The sequence below is a fragment of the Mauremys reevesii genome, linkage group 11 (genome assembly GCF_016161935.1).
Source record: "Mauremys reevesii isolate NIE-2019 linkage group 11, ASM1616193v1, whole genome shotgun sequence".
In the NCBI taxonomy this organism is placed as follows: Eukaryota; Metazoa; Chordata; order Testudines; family Geoemydidae; genus Mauremys; species Mauremys reevesii.
In genome coordinates this window covers 75,255,745-75,274,633 of record NC_052633.1, presented here as the reverse complement: position 1 = coordinate 75,274,633, position 18,889 = coordinate 75,255,745, and the positions used below count along the sequence as shown (strand labels likewise).

The window sequence follows — 18,889 nt, the reverse complement described above, 5'->3', positions numbered from 1 at the left end:
CCCTAACATCCCTTCCCTGCCCCAGCTCCTAACTGCCTCTGGCCCTCCCTAGCCCCTCCCCACTACTTCACCCCCCCAACGTGTAACACCCCATCCCCCCCGCCCCGAACTCCCACAGCCCCGCCCCCAGCCCCGCCTCCCACCCTGGGGGAGGGGGAGTCTCGGCGCTGCCTCCTGGCGGCTGCTCCTGCCGCCGCGCGATTCGCCTCCTGCTCGCCGGGTCCCTCCCGGCCGCCGTCGTTGCTCGGGGCGATGCCGCCGCCGCGTCCAGTTGCCATAGAGACGGCAAGATGGCGGAGTGCGGGGCCCCGCGGCGCTGAATCCCCGCCCCTCCCCACTGCTGAGGTACCCCAGCCCCGCCCTGGGGCCCCACTGAACCCCTCCCCAGCTACCCCACCCCCGCCCTGGGGCCCCACTGAACCCCCTCCACCCCCACTCCCCTGGGAGCCCCAAGTACCCGCCCTGGGGCCCCACTGAACCCCCTCCCAGCTACCCCCACCCCGCCCTGGGGCCCCACTGAACCCCCTCCCCACCCCGCCCTGGGGCCCCACTGAACCCCCTCCCCAGCTACCCCACCCCCGCCCTGGGGCCCCACTGAACCCCCTCCCCAGCTACCCCCACCCCGCCCTGGGAGCCCCAAGTACCCCCTGCCCCTCTCCCTCCTCAGCTACCCCACCCCGCCCTGGGGCCCCACTGAACCCCGGGGAGCCCCCAAGTACCCCGCCCCTCCCCAGCTACCCCCACCGCCCTGGGGCCCCACTGAACCCCTCCCCTCCACCCCTGGGAGCCCCAAGTACCCCGCCCTCTCCCTCCTCAGCTACCCCCACCCCCGCCCTGGGGCCCCACTGAACCCCCTCCCCAGCTACCCCCACCCCGCCCTGGGGCCCCACTGAACCCCCGGGAGCCCCAAGTACCCCGCCCCTCCCCTCCCCAGCTACCCCCCATCCCGCCCTGGGGCCCCACTGAACCCCCCGCCCTGGGGCCCCACTGAACCCCTCCCCAGCTACCCCACCCCAGCCCTGGGGCCCCACTGACCCCCGGGAGCCCCAAGTACCCCGCCCCTCCCCTCCCCAGCTACCCCCATCCCGCCCTGGGGCCCCACTGAACCCCGCCCTGGGGCCCCACTGAACCCCCTCCCAGCTACCCCACCCCAGCCCTGGGGCCCCACTGACCCCGGGAGCCCCAGGTACCCCGCCCCCTCCTCAGCTACCCCCATCCCCACTCTGGGAACTCACACCCCAGGACCCCACTGTTTTGGTAGCACCTACCCAAAGCCCGGAGCACTGTGCCCCCTGCAGGCTGCCTGGGCACTGGCCAGGACCCATGAGGGGAGACCTGTTTCCTCACCCAGCTTGGCAGGTGTCGAGAGTGGGAGCCTGGGGGGCCCCTGGCCAGACTGGAGCGAGCAGGAGGGAACAGCCTGGCCCTGGGCAGTGGCTTGAATGGGGCTTGGCAGGTTGGAGCTGGACTGCTCGGATCAGCCCATCTCCCGGGCCAGGCTGTTCCCTGTGGGAAGTTCCCTCAGGATATAGGAGCAACCTGCCCGTTTGTTCCAGGTGCCCGATGCTCGCTCAGATGCCCAGGGGGCTGCCAAGTGCCAACTCCGTCCGGAGCAGCATCAGGCAGGTGAGTGGCTAAAGCAAGGGGCCTTCAGGGACAGTCTCATTGCTACTGTTTCATGGCGCCCTATAACTTCTGTGGGTTTGGGGGGAGGCCACCGCGTTGTCGTGAAGGAGGGTGACAAAAGCCGTCCAACGGCCCTTGGAGCTATGCTGTAGGAAGGATGGACCTCGCCCCCCTTGTGGCAGTTGGAGATCCCAGCACAGGCAGGTGACCAGTATGAGTGACTTCTCCCTTGTCCTTCAGGAAAAGCCAATGTCCCCCCTGAAGCCCCCCGAGCGCTCTGCGAGGAAGGCCAAGGAGAAGAAAGGCACTTTCTGGGGCACGGAAGTGGCAGAGGTTCTCCACTGGCACGGCTGGGAGCTGGGAAAGGAGTTTACCAAACATTTATCCTTGAAAAACGTTCACGTGAAAACCCAGAAGCTGAGTTACAGGTAGGTGGGGGGAGGGGAGATCCTCCTCACTAGTGGGAACAATCCGTCCCCATCCCTCCTATCACGCTGATACCCTCATGGACCCTTCCATGGGTCCCTTCTGCCCCTTCTCCCGTCTCCCATTTGCTGGGGTGGAGAATGTACTCTCCGAATCACAGGGCAGGGCTGTGCTCTTTGCTTCAGGGCGTGCCCCGTCTGAAACGTGCCAACTTGGGTACAGCAAGCGTTGTTCCTGGCAATAGTTTTTCAAGTGAAATGGCTCTTTTCTTTAAAATAATACTTCAGCCCTTGAGCTGTTTCCAACCTTAATGAGAATCAGCGTCTAGTGGGGATAGAAATTCAGGCAGGATGTGTATTAGGTTGTCGCTGGTGTGGCCTGGAGCCAGTGCATCTGGTAAGCCCAGTAGGGCTACTCCTGCATCCCTTGTGACTATCTCAGCTCTGACTATCACATTTCTGCCCTTTGCAGCTTTATAAGTCATGCTGGGTTGCCTGGGTGCGGGCAGTGTAAAAATATTATTCAGGGAAGGAAAGGGGTCTGGCGCTTAGAGATCGGAATTGTCAGAACACCAGGGTTTTGTTTCTGCTTCTGCTGCTGATTTGCTAGGTGACCTTGCATGCAAAGTTTCAGAGTAGCAGCCGTGTTAGTCTGTATCCGCAAAAAGAACAGGAGTCCTTGTGGCACCTTAGAGACTAACAAATTTATTTCAGCATAAGCTTTCGTGGGCTACAGCTCACTTCTTCGGATGCATAGAATGGAACACACAGACAGGAGATATTTATACATACAGAGAACATGAAAAGGTGGAAGTAGCCATACCAACTGGAAGAGTCCAATCAATTGAGATGAGCTATCAGCAGCAGGAGAAAAAAAAACCTTTGAAGTGATAATTGAGATGTCCCATAGAAGGTGTGAGGAGAACTTAACATAGGGAAATAGAATCAATTAGTGTAATGACCTAACCATTCCCAGTCTCTGTTTAAACCTAAATTAAGTGTATCTAATTTGCATATTAATTCGAGTTCAGCAGTCTCTCTTTGGAGTCTGTTTTGGATGCAAAGTTTCGAAAGTGGCCTTTAATGTTGGGTTCCTTAACTATTTGGATGCTCATCTTAAGACACCCAGGGTCTGATTTTTTTTTCAGGGATGCTGAGCAACTCCAGCTCCTGCTGCCTTTGGTTGGAGTTTGGGTGCCCAGGATTTCTGAGGATGGGGTCCAAGGTTTTTCAGTCTGGACATCTGAAATTAAAGGGTGGTTTTGGGGACACTGTCCTTAGCATCTCTGTGCCCTGTTGAATGGGGTAATACTGCTTCCCTACCTGCCATGGGGGAGGTGAGGGGGAGGAAGGTAATACGGAACGAAGGGTAAAAGTTATCATGGTTGGGGTAATTGACCAGGTGCTGACATCATCTCCTCTGATGTGTCTCTTGTTTGATTTGATTTTCTAGACCTCCTGCCACAAGATTTTTCATCACTGTTTTCCCACAGCCGATTGTCCTGAGCCCTGGGATGTCCTTAACTCTTCCCATCATTTTCCGTCCCTTGGAAAAGGTAAAACAGTACCTCCCACAGCCCTTTCTGCTGCTTATATCACATCTGCGTTCAGGCGAGACTCCGGGAAGGGAGGGACTGGGCTGTGGGGCTCAGCAGATCCCTTTCTCAGGCGTTCTTTGGGGTTTTTTAGGGTTTTTTTTTTTTTTTAATTTCTTGAGCAAATACATCACTGGGGGAAGGTGCTGAAGTGGCAGCCCTGGAGACCAGCAGCTTCTGCCCATCCACAGAATGGGTACAGCCTGGGCAGCAGCAGGGTAACTTTACACCCCATGCTAGTATGCCTCAGCCCTGCCCTGACAGGACCTCCTATGAAGGAAGCATGGCTTCTCTGCAGAGTTTGCCAACACGTGGTTTCCACAGGGTACGTTCTCTGTATCTTGCATATTGCCTCTCCCTTCTCAACTCAGTGATGCTTGAGTTGACAGACCCTTATTGTCACTACGGGGCCTGGAACTGGGGGGGTTTAGTGAAGAGCCCTTGATTCTGGAACTCACTTTCCCCCTTGGCCCAACAAGGCCTGAGTCCACTGACCTGGGCACAGGGCATGGGCTATCGACTGACTGCAGGACAGGTTGAGTGGCAAAAAGCTCCTCCCCCATTTTATTTCAGTCCACTGGGGAATTCATTTAGTGTCATTTTTGGTAGTGTGTTAATCTTGATGATTATTGTGTGCTTTTATGTGTATTGCCCATGCGCTGGGACTAGAAGGATGGTGATGGGCGATGTGTGTGTGGAGTGCATGTTAAATAAAAAAAGATATTTGAGAAAACAAAAATCAGGGATTCAAAGTGCTGGTTCCCACAGCATCTATAACTTGGCCAAGGTGCACAGCTGCTTTATATAAGTCTATGTACTGGGCACTTGTATGCTGTGGGGGCTCAGAAAAACAGTAGGAAGCCTTTCACCCTGAGGGCATTGGTTCCACTCCCGCCTGAGTTTGGTGGACTGGCTGGCTCAGACATTTGGGAAAGGGATATGGAACATTTCGCCTAGAGGTCTGTGTTTGAGTCCGGACTATGTCAGTGGTGTTACCTTCCACTTCTGATTCAGTGGCCTGTGTGAAAGGAGTCGATGGTCTCGTTCCACTTTCAAGCAGACAGGGGTCCACATATTCCCATAATACAAGAACTAGGGGTCACCAAATGAAATTAATAGGCAGCAGGTTTAAAACAAATAAAAAGAAGTTCTTCTTCACGCAGCGCACAGTCAACTTGTGGAACTCCTTACCTGAGGAGGTTGTGAAGGCTAGGACTATAACAATGTTTAAAAGAGAACTGGATAAATTCATGGTGGCTAAGTCCATGAATGGCTATTAGCCAGGATGGGTAAGAATGGTGTCCCTAGCCTCTGTGTGTCAGAGGATGGAGATGGATGACAGGAGAGAGATCACTTGATCATTGCCAGTTAGATTCACTCCCTCTGGGGCACCTGCCATTGGCCACTGTCGGTAGACAGGATACTGGGCTAGATGGACCTTTGGTCTGACCCGGTATGGCCGTTCTTATGTTCACATCACACTGTGCCACCCGTGCAATTGTCCGCCTACTGGCAGAGACACCAAGGATTGACTGGGCCATAGAGAGTGGGTGCCATCTCTCCTACACAAGCATTAGTTCCAAGGCATGAGTGTGGCCCATTGGGGTTGTGGTGTGTGGAAGATGTGTGCCTTGCCGTTCCCTTTACTGTAACTGTTCACTGGATAAACAGAGGCCTTCAGTCTGCAACACTCAATTTGGCACCTTCCACCCGCATGAAATGTAGTTAGGCCCCAGTCCAGCAAAGCACTTAGTCACATGCGTAACTGCCTGTGCTTGTGGAGCTCCACTGAAGGCAAGGGGGGGTCTCGCAGGCTGAAATTAAATACATGCAAAAGTGTTTTGCTGGATCAGGGTCTTAAAGAGGTTGAAAAAAGAAAACTGCCGGGAAACAAACAAAGGTTAAATGAATGTGTCTGGTAATTCAAGCGCTGTGCTCTCTGGGGCTGCATGATTCACTTCCATGAGACAGTGATTGCCAGTCCCTAACACCTCTCACGTCCTACCCTCCAGCGTGCGCGCTCCATCACCAACGCTCTTCCTAAGGTGCTGGAATGACAGAATCTCCTGTGCCCAGAGGAGGGTGAGTGGCCAGGGAAAGAGCCCCAGCTGGTGGGAGGCTGGGTCCCGTCTCACTGCCCAGCTCTCTCTCTCTCCTTATTTTTTGTGCAGAAGGAGTACGAAGACAGCATCTGCTTTGAAAAGCCTGAGGGTGAGTTCTCTGTTGCCCTGCGGGCTACGCTTCCACGCCACAAGCTGCTCTTCCCAGACACCATCCAGCTGCCTCTCTGCGCCGTCCACGATTTTACAGAGGCCTCGTTTCCCCTGTGCAACGTTGGGTGAGTGAGCCCGCAAGGCTGCTGCAGGTCGAGCAGAACCACGTTCCAGACCTGCCGGGGCTGAGCCAGCCGCTTTGTGCCCTCGGGCCAATTTGGCTTCTTTGGCTCATTGTTTCGATCTTGCCACGATTCCCACTGTAGGCTGACATCATTCCTCTGGAAAGCCACCTCTGCAGCGCAAGACTTTCCAGGGTTAGGTTCTAAAGGGGAGGGCTCAGGGGTTGGGACTGGGAGACGAGGCACCAGTTCCATCTGATCAAGAGGACTGAGAGGAGGGAGATGGTCAATCATAGAATATCAGGGCTGGAAGGGGCTGCAGGAGGTCATCTAGTCGAAAGCAGGACCATTTCCCAGACAGATTTTTGCTCCAGATCCCTATATGGCCCCCTCAAGGATTGAACTCATAATCCTGGGTTTAGTAGGCCAATGCTCAAACCACTGAGCTATCCCTCCCGCTAGAGGGCTGGAGCACATGACTTATGAGGAGAGGCTGAGGGAACCGGGATTGTTTAGTCTGCAGAAGAGAAGAATGAGGGGGGATTTCATAGCTGCTTTCAACTACCTGACAGGGGGTTCCAAAGAGGAGGGATCTAGACTGTTCTCAGTGGTACCAGGTGACAGAACAAGGAGTAATGGTCTCAAGTTGCAGAGGGGGAGGTCTAGGTTGGATATTAGCAAACACTATTTCACTAGGAGGATGGTGAAGCACTGGAATGGGTTCCCTAGGGAGGTGGTGGAATCTCCATCCTTAGAGGTGTTTAAGGTCAGGCTTGACAAAGTCCTGGCTGGGATGATTTAGTTGGGAATTAGTCCTGCTTTGAGCAGGGGGTTGGGCTAGATACCTCCTGAGGTCCCTTCCAACCCTGATATTCTATTATTCTATGATTCTATGACTGGCTAGCTCCAGAGGACGGACGTGGGAAGCAGCCTTTCTGATCCAGGTCACTGTTTTGTTAGGGCTTGTCTACCCTTGAAAAGCTACAGAAGGACAGCTGCAGCGCTTCAGCGTAGACACTACCGACACCGATGGGAGGGGTTCTCCTGTCGGTGTAGGTATCCACCTCCCTGAGAGGTGGTAGTTAGGGCAATGGACGATTTCTGCTGTTGACCCAGCGCTGTCTACACAGGGACTTAGTCAGTTTAACTGTGTTGCTGAGGAGTGTGGATTTTTCACACTCTTGATTGACATAACTAAACTGACCTAATTTTCTAGTGTAGCCCAGGCCTTTGTTGATTGAAAGTAAGTCTCATCTCTGTAGCCTGTTACCTGGCCTGGGGAATGGGCGGCTCTCCTAGATTTTAAGGCCAGAAGGGACTGTTATATCATCTAGTCTGCCTGCATAACAGGCCATGGGGGAGGATGCACTAGGTGGGCTCTCGAGGCCCCTGCCAGCCCCTATGTTTCTATGATTCCTCACAGGGCAGGTGTCTACATCACCCACCACCAGAGCACCTGCCACCCTGGTGGGAGCCTTGGCTAATGAAGCCATGGAAATGAAACTCTCCTCTCACTTCTAGAAGTGGACTCTCTGGGGTAGGGCTGGGGCACGTGGGCAGGGCAGAGTGTGTGGGAAGCTTGCTGTGCTGAGCTTGCTCTGTGGGTGAACAGAAGCCTTCAGTCTCTAGGGCTGACAATCAAGCCTTAATTTCATCTAGAGAAAGAAGAGTGAAAGCCTGCTGCCGGCGGTTAGTGTCTCCTGTGAGGCCGGGGTTCAGATGCTGGGAATGATGCAGGGAGATGCCCAGTTATCCAAGGGGTCCAAGCCTCCAGGCACTCTAGTGCCCATTCCTCAACACAGCCTTTCAGCTGGGCCCAGTGGTCCATATTTCTGTCTGTCGGTGTATCTGATTTGAAAAAGCGAATCCCGCTCTGAGGTCGAAGTGCTTTCTCTGTGAATCGCACACAATAGCTGTCTGTCCAAGCAACCAGATTTCCTCCCCTCCGATATCTGGCTAACAACCGCTTCTCTTGGCAATGCACAGGTGTGCATGGGGAGGGGAGCGCTGGAGATCGCTGTACAATACATTTCACTGAGGTGTGAGGTTCCCCTCTGTTTGTGTGAGCAGGTCTCTGATTTCACTGTTCAGCCCTCAGGGTTCAGTTGCCTTCAGCCTCCATGTGCGCACCCCGATCTCCCTGTACACAAAGAGTCAGGATCCTGAACAATGCCCAACTCCGCAGGCAGGGGTTGAGACATTTGTTAGTAAATTCCCACCCCATTCCTGGGGAGCAGGCAGAGCTGGGCTGGTGGCTGAGCTTGTTCGTTCAGCCCTTCTCTGAGTTTGCCTCTCCTCCCCGGCAAGCGAGCAGCACAGAAATGACAGCAGGGCTTTCAGGACCCGAGTCCGTTCTCTAGTGCGTCACTTCCACGCTGAGGCAGATAGCATAGATACTGCTGCTGCTCGAGGTGGCTGAGAGAAAGGAAGGCAGAGAGTGCGAAGAGGAAAGTGTAGCAAGCTTCAAGTACTGGTTGTGTGTTGGCATCCTCTGGCCCGGCGCGTTACATCTGTGTTATCTATGCCAAGGCCTGTCAGTCGAGAATTGGCCTGGTTAGCTCCTCCCGGTGCTGCATCGGCACACACAGTAACTGAACTGCATTGCGCTTACATCATCTTCTCTTGAGCTGGCTGGTGCCACAGGGGTGCTGTAAAGGGGGCTGACTCTCAATACAAACCGGTCCCTCTGGTGAGGGTTTGGCCCCTGAGGATGTCATCTGAGAATAAGGAAACCAGGACTCATCCTGGCTTTGATTGGTTTTGAATGAAAGGGCAGTAGGCTCAGGGGGTGTCATCCCAGAGAAGATCCCCAAAGCTGTGGGGAGGGCTTGGTAAGAGGGCCAGCAGTGACGGGACTTTCAGGGCAGGAGGGGAAAGAGGGCTACGGTGGGAAAGCAGGTAAGTCAGCTTCAGGCCAGCTGGAATGGGCCAGGCTTCCCCTGGTGTGAAATGGCCTTTCTTGTTTGGAAACTGTCCCATGTTCTAAACCTGGGATGGTGAGTGTGTGGGGCCATTGGCAGTAAATTGTGGCTAGAGGGCGCAGATGGCACAAGGGGAGCCAGGTGCAGATGGATCTGCCAGAAACCATTTTAAGTGTCCAAGTGCACTGTGGAGGGCTCTTGCCTTCTGCTGAAACTCAGGGGTTGGCTGCTGCAGGAGGCGGGGCACGGGCCTCAAAGGCCCTGGGGAGGCACAGCCTTGAGGTGAATGTGCTGGGAGAGATGGGTTGGAGGTTTGATGGCTGCTTACCACACATCTCCATTTCCCTAGCGATCTAATTACGTTATTTAACTGGGAGACACCAAGCCCTTTCCACCTGACTCCTGTCAGTGGCATGCTGGAGCCAGGCTCTGAGTGCGTGGTGAAGGTGACCTTCCAGCCCCAGATGGCACTGGTGTACGATGCGGTAGCAGTGTGTTGGTTTGGAGACAATGAGGAACAGAAGAGGACCATCAAGCTAAGAGCCATCGGTGAGGCTTTCTAGAGTGTAAAGGCAAAAGAAGCCAGCACAGTCCATAAGCATGGGAGCCTGTAGAATCATATTCCAGACAAATGCATCAAGAGGCCCTGACTAATGGCCCTTCTGTTGTCCCATGCGAACCAGGGCTGGCCAAAGAGAAGCCCGCAGGTTGAAACTGGCCCATGAAATTCTGTAATATGATGTGTGGTCATCTTTAATACAGAGAGAGTGTGGAGACTACAGGTCCCAGCATGCAGTGCTGCGGCTTGGTCCAAAGGGGTAATTCTCTTGTTCTTCAGTCACTTGATGCGGGAAGACAAGCTGATTTAATTTGCACAGTAGTAAAAACACTAGAAGCCGCAGGAGCCTTGCCTATACTAGGGCTCTCATGAGTGCTACCAGTTGGAGTTTTTTTCTAAGGCCAAAGTGTGGTTCCATGCGGGCGATTATCTTGAGCAACCACAGTTACTAAGACATAGAACTGTTCTTTGCCAAGGGCCCTGCTGGCGTAAAGAGAATAGCTAGGGCCTGATGTGCGTTATCAGGAGAGTGACAAACAAAAGGCCTTGCCCCTTGATCCTGCGTTCTAATTTATAATAGCCAAATATCCTCGCCTTCTGGTGCGTGTGCCGGGGGAACTGTGTGAAGATGTCGAGCCTGGGGACTTCCGGGACGTGCTGTGCTTTGGTTCTGTGGCTGTCGGCACCACTGTGGAGAGACAAGTGGAGATCTGCAACCCATCCGTGGTGAGTTGGCAAGGCAGGCGTAAGTCTGTTCCTCCCAGACCTCAGCTGCTAACACGTTTTATTCTCCTTACTACAGCTGTACAAATAACGGGTGTGTGCAGGGGAGAGCGCGGTGGGGCCTGCGTGTCAGGAAGCTGTGAGCGTGGGCACGGAATAAGGCTGGCGAATTCGAGAGAGACAGATTTATACCCGGTGAAGAAGAGCCATGTGTTTCTCTCTTGTTTCACTGGGCATCAGCCACGCCGAGAGGGTCACTTCTCAGAGCAAAACTGGACTTTGCAAATGAGCGAATGACTGTGACGCTTGAGGAAAGGGGGGTGGGTGCAGCTGGCAGTGAGCTCGAGCCAGGCATAGTGCAGACAGGCACTGCGCAGGCTTCCCCCACCCCTACAGTTCTGCCAGGGTGCCTCACTCCTGACCCTTAGCCCCCCGCTATTCTGGTCCTGGCCACCCTGCACCTACCTCTGCCAATGCTGGTCAGGCATATGTCAGGTGGCAACACACAAGATAAATAATACCATGGTGTCCAGGGGCGGCTCTAGGTATTTTGCTGCCCCAAGCACGGCAGGCGGGCTGCCTTCGGCGGCTTGCCTGCGGGAGGTCTCCGGCCCCACAGATTTGGCGGCACGCCTGCGGGAGGTCCGCCGAAGCCACGGGACCGGTGGACCCTCTGCAGGCATGCCGCTGAAGGCAGCCTGCCTGCTGCCCTCGCGGCGACCGGCAGAGCGCCCCCCGTGGCTTGCCGCCCCAGGCACGCGCTTGGCATGCTGGTGCCTGGAGCCGCCCCTGATGGTGTCCTAATTAGTCAAGCAAACTGCCTTTCAATGCTCTTAGTGGTGGCGTTAAAATCTGCTGATACACCCAGGAGCCCTGCTGATTTCGATGGGGTTGCATAGTTCCGGCCTGCCCTGTGTTTCAGAGTGATCCCTGTCTGTCCTGGTGCCAGGGAGGTGTCTTTCTTGGGTTGGTGGTTTCTCATTCCCAGGTGCCTCTCCTGCAGCTTGTTTGATGTGCCCCCAGGGCTCGCCTAAGCCTTGCCGGCGAGGAGGACATGCTCTACCTTAGGGCTCAAGAACCTTGGCGGTTTTCCATCGAAACAAACCGCCTGTTTCACACTTTACGGGTTGGATGTGGAAGGGGATCATCGATTTAGAAGATAAGAGCACAGGTTGTAAAGCCTGAGAAACGGCCTAAGGAAGCCTTCCCCTTTAGATTACTCTTATTTCTGTTGTGAAAGCACCCAGAAAGCCCAGGGCCCTATTAGTCAGTCAGTCCCTGCCCTTGTCTAAGATTCTTACACGGTAAAACAGATGGCTGAACAGACAGACGGGGATGGGGGACCGGAAGCGATAGAGATGGGTATCAGTCTCAGTGGGCAGTAATCGCTAGCCGGACCCTTCTGCAGCTTTACATTCCCGCTGGCTGAGGCTTTCTGGGACACAAATGATGACCATCCCTAAAGAAGCAGAGCTCTGTGTAAGCCTGAAAGCTTGTCTCTCTCACCACCGGAAGTTACCGCCAGAATAAAAGATATTACCTCGCTGACCTTGTCTCTCTACCATCCCTAAAAGCAGCCCAGCAGATGGCAGCATTTCCTGGGAAATCAGGAAAGGCACTTGCTTTACACTGGGTAGCCTGGTGACCCCAAAGGAGGGTGAGCTCCCTTCTCCGGAAGGACATTTTGCTGTCAGGCCTCATTGGCTGCTTAGAGTTTTGGCTGAGTTTGCTGCTGAACAGACTGAGGGACAGATAGTCAGTGACCGTGCAGGTGGGGGCTGTGCTGGCTTCCTCAGACAGCTCTGCAATGCCCCTCAGTTCTGAGCTGCCGCACCCGGCGGCAAACCCTCTCTTGGTGTCTCCTGCACAGAAGCAGCTAACCTTGCTGCTCTGGGAATGTAGGCAGATGCCCACTAGAAACCAGCGGGAGGTTCTCCCCAACTCACGTCACTTGTGACTCACTATAAATAAGACCCAGCTCTCTAAGGTGACAGACAAGTACATTTGCCGACTCAGGGCTCAGCTGACATAAGAACACAGATCTTAAACTGATAGTCTTCAAAATGCAGAGCAACCTAGTCTGGACCGGAACTGTATGGACCTGCTCATCTCCCCCCACAGGTCAGCGTCCCGTTTAGGATTGAGAGAGCAAAGGAGCCCCTGCTCCGGGATTACGTCTTCTCTTGCGATGTCACACAGGCCATTGTTCCAGCCAATGGGAAGCTGCTTATCTCTGTGCGCTTTAGCCCCCAGACAGTAGGGGTGCAGAGTGTGGACTATTTCACCATCGAGCCAGTAGGGAACCTCACCCAAACGGTCCTGAAGGTGATTGGATCATGCAAAGGTATCAAAGGACTGTCCCCCGTGTCTTCAGGCCCCGTCTGACTGGGTTAGGGGAGTGGCTGACAGAGTGTCCGGTACATGGGCTGGGACTGGCTTTCTGCCAGGTTCCAAGCTCCTCTTGGCCCTAGTGGGGTGTAAATTCTACCACTCGCTTGTGCTTCGGCATGAGGCTATTGGAAGAGCATGTCCAGCTGTTTGCTGAGGCAGATTGGTTTGGGGAACCTGTCAGATGATTCGCTTCTGACTTAGGATGATCCACATTGGCTGAAATAGAGTGTGCTGCAGGGATAGAAATTGGTATGAAAGCGTCAGGCATTGGTTGTTGTTCCAGGTCCCTTAGTGTGCCTGCAACATTCCTTCATGAACTTTGGCTGGCTCAACCTTGGAGAGTGTGTGACGCAGCCTTTGGAAATCAGCAACATTTCGGATGTCCCTGCCTATTACCAGTTCGACATTGATGGCAGAGAGAGCGTCTTCTCCTTTGACCGCCCGTGTGGAGTCCTGAGCGGGATGGCCACTCTCATCCTGAGGGTGACCTTTTGGCCTACTCACCCTCTCATCTGTTACCGCAGAGTAGTTTGCCTCGTCCATCACCAGGTAGGAGGGGCAGCAGGCGACGCTGTTACTGAGACGTCAGAGCACAAAGGAAACCTTTTCTGCTTGGGAACGGAGAGGGGATGAGTGAAATGCTGTTGCAGAGCCTTGCTCATCACTTGGTTATGTGTCTCCAGAGAGGGAAAGGATCTGCAAGTGGCAGGAGAGTGCTGCATGGCGTTCTGCTGAGGAGATGTGTATAGGCTCCAGGGTAGTGTCTATTCGGTCTGGCTGTGTTAGGCACCAGGCAGCTGCGCTCATTTCAGAGCAAGATGTTTGTCACCAACACCAGGTTAAAAAATGAAACACAAATTGCCTCCCCCACCTTGTTTGGTGGTGAATGTCAGGCTATGAAGACAGACTGTGTTGGTACGGGTTGTGCTACTCAAGCTTCCCCCACGTGACTCTGCCAGCACACCTCAATCCTGACCTCCTGTTCCAGTGTGGGGCTCTCTTTCACAGCTCTGCCAATGTACCATAAGCCTGGCCTACAGGGTCTCCCACCTCAACCCTGACCTGTCTGCAGCGCTCCCTTCTAGTCCTGGGCTCCCCTACGTAGCCCTGTAAACCCATCACTGCGTCTCCTCCTAATCCAGCCTGGGCCTTTTCTGAGCAGACTCTTCACTGGGTGGTGTGTTAGATCTGCAAACTCCTCTCACTTGTGAGTCAGGTTACGTGTCTGGAAACGAAAGGCTGGTGCACTGATCCTGCATCATGTGCCATCTACATCCCTCCCGAATTCTAGCAAAGATATTGGGCCAAATCCAGAGGCAATGTCAATGGTGGTGTGTGTTTACACAGTGCTAAGTCTGTAACTTACCCCGGGGGGGAGGGGGAATGCATATGTGATGCGTAACAGGAAAAGCAGCCAACCGGAGGGCAGTCAAAGTAGCCTGTTTCCTGCAAGTGTTTCTGGCACTTCCCCAGGATCCATTGTTCCTGGATTTGTTTGGTACCTGCCATTCTGATACAGCTAAACCAGCCATCCTGCGGCCAAGACACCTCTCGTGGTACAGGACCAACATGGCACGAGGACTGACCTTCTACCCACCGGACATCCTGAGCTCGATGCTGAGGGAGGGGAAGCTGCAGATGGATGACAATAGAGCCCTCAAGCTGCCTCCACAGGTATGGGCTGCCCTGTGCAGATGCCACGCTGCCCTTGCTCTGCCCACCAGGGCACTGGTTGCCCACTGCAGATGCCAGGCTGCCCTCATGCTAATTATGCAGTTACAAGTGTATATAGCATATATTACTGGCATTCATCTGCCTGAGTTCTGATCCCAGCTCAGTTACTAGCCCACTGTGGGCCTTTGAACTAATCGCTGGACCTTCTCTTGCCTCAGTCAACCTCTGATTGAAATTTGGCTAAAAAGCAGGAGCCTCCTTGGATCCCAAATGCTGAGCTTTCCTGGGAAACATGCTATAAAGGGGAAGTTCTCTGTGCTTAGCTACAGCTTGCTGGTCATCCTGGCAGCCAGGACTGTGAGGTCACCTGGGCTCCCATGTCCTGTAGGGAGTGTGCTTTGCTGTAGTGTTTACCCCGGGGCTAGACAGAGATCTGTTTCCTTCTCCTAGGTCCCTGAAGATACTCCCCCTGAGGAGTACCCATACATCGACCCCATGACCGAATACTTCCACGATGGCATAACCAGCGACCTCACCATCTTTCCCCCTCACGTCAGTGTCAGCGTTAGGGAGTTTGATTTTGGTTGCTGTGTGCGGCTCCAGGAGGTGGAACCACTTCCTCTCTGCCTGACCAACCACACCAAAGGAAAGATCACTGTTACATGGATATGCAGGCCAGAGAGTCCCTTCCGGGTGACCCCTGAAACCTGCGACATCCCACCTCTGAAATCCACAGCCTTTCGCCTCGTTTTCCACCCCTCTCAGCTCAACACTCTGTATGCAGCAGAGCTGGAAGGCTTTGCCTTCTACAAGGTCAGTAGGAATTACCAGAATCCACACCAAATGCAGCCACATTAATGTCAAGGGCTTGACTGAAATCTAGACCTATGGCTTTCACCATGTCGGGCCTAAGATCTGTCCACCCCAGTGCTCCAGTCCCGAGGTAGGGAGTGAGTTAAGGAGAAATCGCATTGCCACCACACTGCCTGGGCGGGTTAGGCTGCGTTGGCTTTATTTAAACTGCACTTTGTCATATCAGACTTTCTCTGGTCTGAATGAGTGGCCTAGAGGAGGACAAATGCTCCCCAACCAGCTGCCTGTTCCATTGCTGCTCCTTCCCTCTCTGTGGGCAGGTGTGGAAATACCCACAAAGTTTGACAACAAAATGGTTGAGAATCATTTCACTGACACCCTCCTTTTGCCATGTCCTGAGTGCAGGCCAGTCAGTGTGAGCAGCAGGATGGCTGGGGAGCGAAGAGTTGGTTCAATCATCCAAGACTCAGAAGAGCAAAGTTGAGTTCCCAGCTCTTCCACAGGCTTCCTGTGTCACCTTGGGCATGTCACTTAGTTTCCGTGGGCTTCAGTTGCTGTAATATGGGGCTAAGAGCACGTCACAGGCGTGTGGCGAGGGTGAATGCATTAAAGATTGTGAAGCTCAGATACCTGCAGTAGTGGGGGACAGATAAGTACATAACTTATCTAGCATTGGGATGTCGCTCTCTGGAGGTCATTCCTGATCCCGCCCTGACCGGCCCTGCTTCCCTGACGCAGGTCGGCTCCTCTGTATCCCGAGGGTGGCAATCATATGAATGGCTGCTCATGCTATCTCATTTGAAGATGGTTCTGTGGCACTTTTCCTCCCCACGGATGCACGATTCTCTCTCCTTTGCCTGCAGGTGCTGAGACACTATAGTAACATCGAGGAGGACAGCACCATGTGTCCATCCTGGTGCCTGACCATCCGGCTGAGGGGCCACACCTTTGAAGCAGATCGGCAACACTTTATCCCGCATTATGTCCTGGACTCCCCCAAGGTGAGTGTGGTCGGTGTGTGTCATGTGAAAAGTACATGGTGAATCTTCGATGTGGAGAGTCCTGGAGTACGTAACGCTCTCTCCTCCTGTCCTGGTCAGAGCTGTGCTTTGGGTGGCTTCCTACCCTATGGAGAACTCCCAGCTTAGGACAGGTGGGCGAGTCCCCCCGTATCCCAGTTCTCTTGCGTCCCAGTTTGTAATGAAGAGCTTGGTCCTTCGTGTCAAAGCTGATCTCGTCACTTGTAAGGACAGCTGAGAGAGCCCCTCTCCCCATGTGCCTTAGCTAGTCTCCAGCCATTGGGGGTGGGGGGGTCAGCGACAGAGCAGCACACCAAGACTTTATTGGAAGAGAGGTGTCCTGCAAGGCAAAGTGAGACAAAAGTTGTGCTCTTGCTGCTGCTTCTCCCGCACAGGGGTTGTCCTTCCCACGAGGCTAAGGAAGATCTGACTTGCCCCATCTCCAAGAGCCTACAGCCTTCTAGGAAGAGCCCTCTTGAGAAGTCAGGCGAGACTCCCCAGCTAGCCCAGAGGCACCCAGCAAAGGGGCTGCCTTGGTAATTTGCCAAGAACCCAATAGCCACGCATGATTTGCATAAAGTGGAGCAGATTGCAGCCATCTTTCTCTTTAACCCAGAGTGGGGCCTGCAGAGGCTGCTGGCCCCAGGGTGCTGTTTGGATTGGGAAGGAGCATGGCATGCTGGGCGTGGAGTCTCAGCAGGCCACTTCAGACAAATAAAGGAGTGGGCAGGTGCAGTCCTCACAGCTCCACAGGTTGCTGTCAGTCTGTTGGCCGCACTTTGTCCGCCTTAGAGTGAATTCACTTTCTTCTCTTGCTTCCTTAGAAGCAGTGGCAGGGTTCACCAAGGGCTCAGGCTGGTGCTTGTCAGATTCCGGAAAGGGGAATTCAACTAGACAAAGATTTCCTGTGTAAACTGGCCTTCTGAAATGAACCCAGCCCTCCCGGCTCACTTTCTGTCCATCAGGTGTTCCCTGCGGTGGGTCCGAACACCAACACCTACCGCAGCGTGCTGCTCTGGAACGTTGGCACCTCCCCGATCACCTTCTGCATGAACCAGGACACCTGTCCCTCTGTTTTGGTCAAACCCTGCTCAGGGTACGTAGCCCCAGGAGCCCACCAGATCTTCCTTCTCTCAACGCAGCCGGCGGACATGGCCACACACCAGCACATCCTGTCCTTGCAGTTGAACTCCTATCCCAAGTACACCCAGGTAGGGCGAGGGTAGAAGGGCTGTTTTGTATTCTGTTCTCTCCCTTCGTGATAACCTTCACCATGGGCCTGGTTATTTCTCCTTTTTGGTAGTTTGGTTTCTTCTCTTTTGGAAATGGGAATTTAAAGTCTTCTAAAATGTCCTTTGGGTGGCATCAATGTGCCCATTTCTTATTGGCACAGCAGGTGCCTTCCAGGGCCTGGTGCCCCTTGTTCTCCTGCCTGCTTTGTGCCAAGGTTTCTTCAGGACTCTCCGTGACAGCACAACAGGAAGGCCCAGAGTCCTTCCCCCTTCAAGCTCATCCCTGTTGTGATCCCAGATGCCTTTTCGAAGGAGCTGCAAATTTGCCTGGTCCTTTTAGAACTCAGCTAAGATTTCCTGCTACTGTCTATTCCCTTTCCCTGAGTCCCGTAGGAGATCCCGCTCCGGAGCAGTGGCGAGTCCCTTCTGTTGCTCTTAGAAGGAGATGGGAATCTGTACTTCAAGCCTACCTGTGTGGGGACCTCAACCACACGCACTTACACCATAAAGAACTGCACAAGGTTACCGATGCATTTCAAGTGGAAGATCCAGGAGTCTGACAGCAAGGTCCTGTCTGTCAAGCCCGCCACAGGGGTCATCCAGCCCAACGAAGCCTTGGTGAGTTCTGCCAAAGTCATTTTCTTCCGCCACCCACCATACAGCTGAGAGCAAAACCACATGGCAGCAGTTCATAGCCCCACTGGCCAAGAGCAGAGGGTGCCAGTACATGTCTCGGGTAGGGTAGCTAGCCAGCTTCCTCCAGCTTGATCTGGAAGTAAGTTTGCTCCACCACATCCTTGTTTCCTTCCAGGCACTAGGAGCAAATATATTGTAAACCACTAGGCAGGTTTCCCTCTGCACCTCCTGTGGAGGGTAGCAAGAACTGGTGTATCTGAGAAGGCCTGGTTGTGAGTGTCTAGGCATGTGTTCCCAGTAAGAACCCCCAACACGGGTCAGGTAATGGGCAGACACAATCGGGAGTCAGGACAGAGCTGAATGGAAGGATGGTTGCTGGAGTGTGACTGAGACACCAGTGAGGGAGGAAGGTGCTGTCTGTCTTACACACCCAGGATTGTCAGCTGCTCCACAATGTTTTTGGAATTGACTCCCTGGCCGGGGCAGTGGAAAGCCTGGGAACACCAGTGAATGCCCTCTCCCTCCTGTGATTCCAGGCTCAGGCATGGACCTTTACTCCTGGGGAGGAGACCAAGTATCTCCTGCGAAGCTGGGTGTCAGTCTGGAGAGCCCAAGGGAGTTCAGCCCCTGAGTTTCCTAAGAGCACCCGCTACACCCTGCGGGTTATTGGTGAGGGGGCACTGGGCACCATTATGGTAAGTACCAGAGTGTGGGAGAGGGGGAAGAGAGGAAGTGTCTCCCCGGGGGGTTAATGGGCTAAGCAGACTCTCCAGCCTCCTAGTAAAGTACTAGAGGAGGGTGGGACAACTGGTGCTTGGAGCCCAACGGCAGCTTCTTTCCAGAGGGAAGGAGGTGATAGTAGAGGAAAGAATGTTACTCCCGCTCTGCTGGACTTCTGGGTTGGCCTTGCATTCAGCAAGATCCATCACCCGTCCATCGT

At 54.2% G+C, this 18,889-nt stretch overlaps 1 protein-coding gene across 5 annotated transcripts in view; it reads left to right on the top strand.

Annotated features, from left to right (window-relative positions):
* Positions 1-255: 255 nt before the first annotated feature.
* Positions 256-18,889, top strand: part of CFAP65 (cilia and flagella associated protein 65) — a 43,740-nt gene continuing 25,106 nt past the window's right edge. For 3 of the 5 annotated variants that reach the window (XM_039493515.1, XM_039493513.1, XM_039493514.1), the window contains exons 1-15: positions 256-345; positions 1,557-1,626; positions 1,867-2,054; positions 3,505-3,607; positions 5,818-5,984; positions 9,252-9,451; positions 10,042-10,187; positions 12,306-12,528; positions 12,859-13,124; positions 14,049-14,249; positions 14,700-15,062; positions 15,926-16,063; positions 17,047-17,292; positions 17,707-17,931; positions 18,486-18,644. In XM_039493515.1, the coding sequence (XP_039349449.1) occupies positions 1,564-1,626; positions 1,867-2,054; positions 3,505-3,607; positions 5,818-5,984; positions 9,252-9,451; positions 10,042-10,187; positions 12,306-12,528; positions 12,859-13,124; positions 14,049-14,249; positions 14,700-15,062; positions 15,926-16,063; positions 17,047-17,292; positions 17,707-17,931; positions 18,486-18,644 (2,688 nt within the window). In that variant the 5' untranslated portion in view covers positions 256-345; positions 1,557-1,563. The remainder of the gene's footprint in view (positions 346-1,556; positions 1,627-1,866; positions 2,055-3,504; positions 3,608-5,817; positions 5,985-9,251; positions 9,452-10,041; positions 10,188-12,305; positions 12,529-12,858; positions 13,125-14,048; positions 14,250-14,699; positions 15,063-15,925; positions 16,064-17,046; positions 17,293-17,706; positions 17,932-18,485; positions 18,645-18,889) is intronic. The other 2 variants (XM_039493516.1, XM_039493517.1) reach the window with 2 other exon arrangements.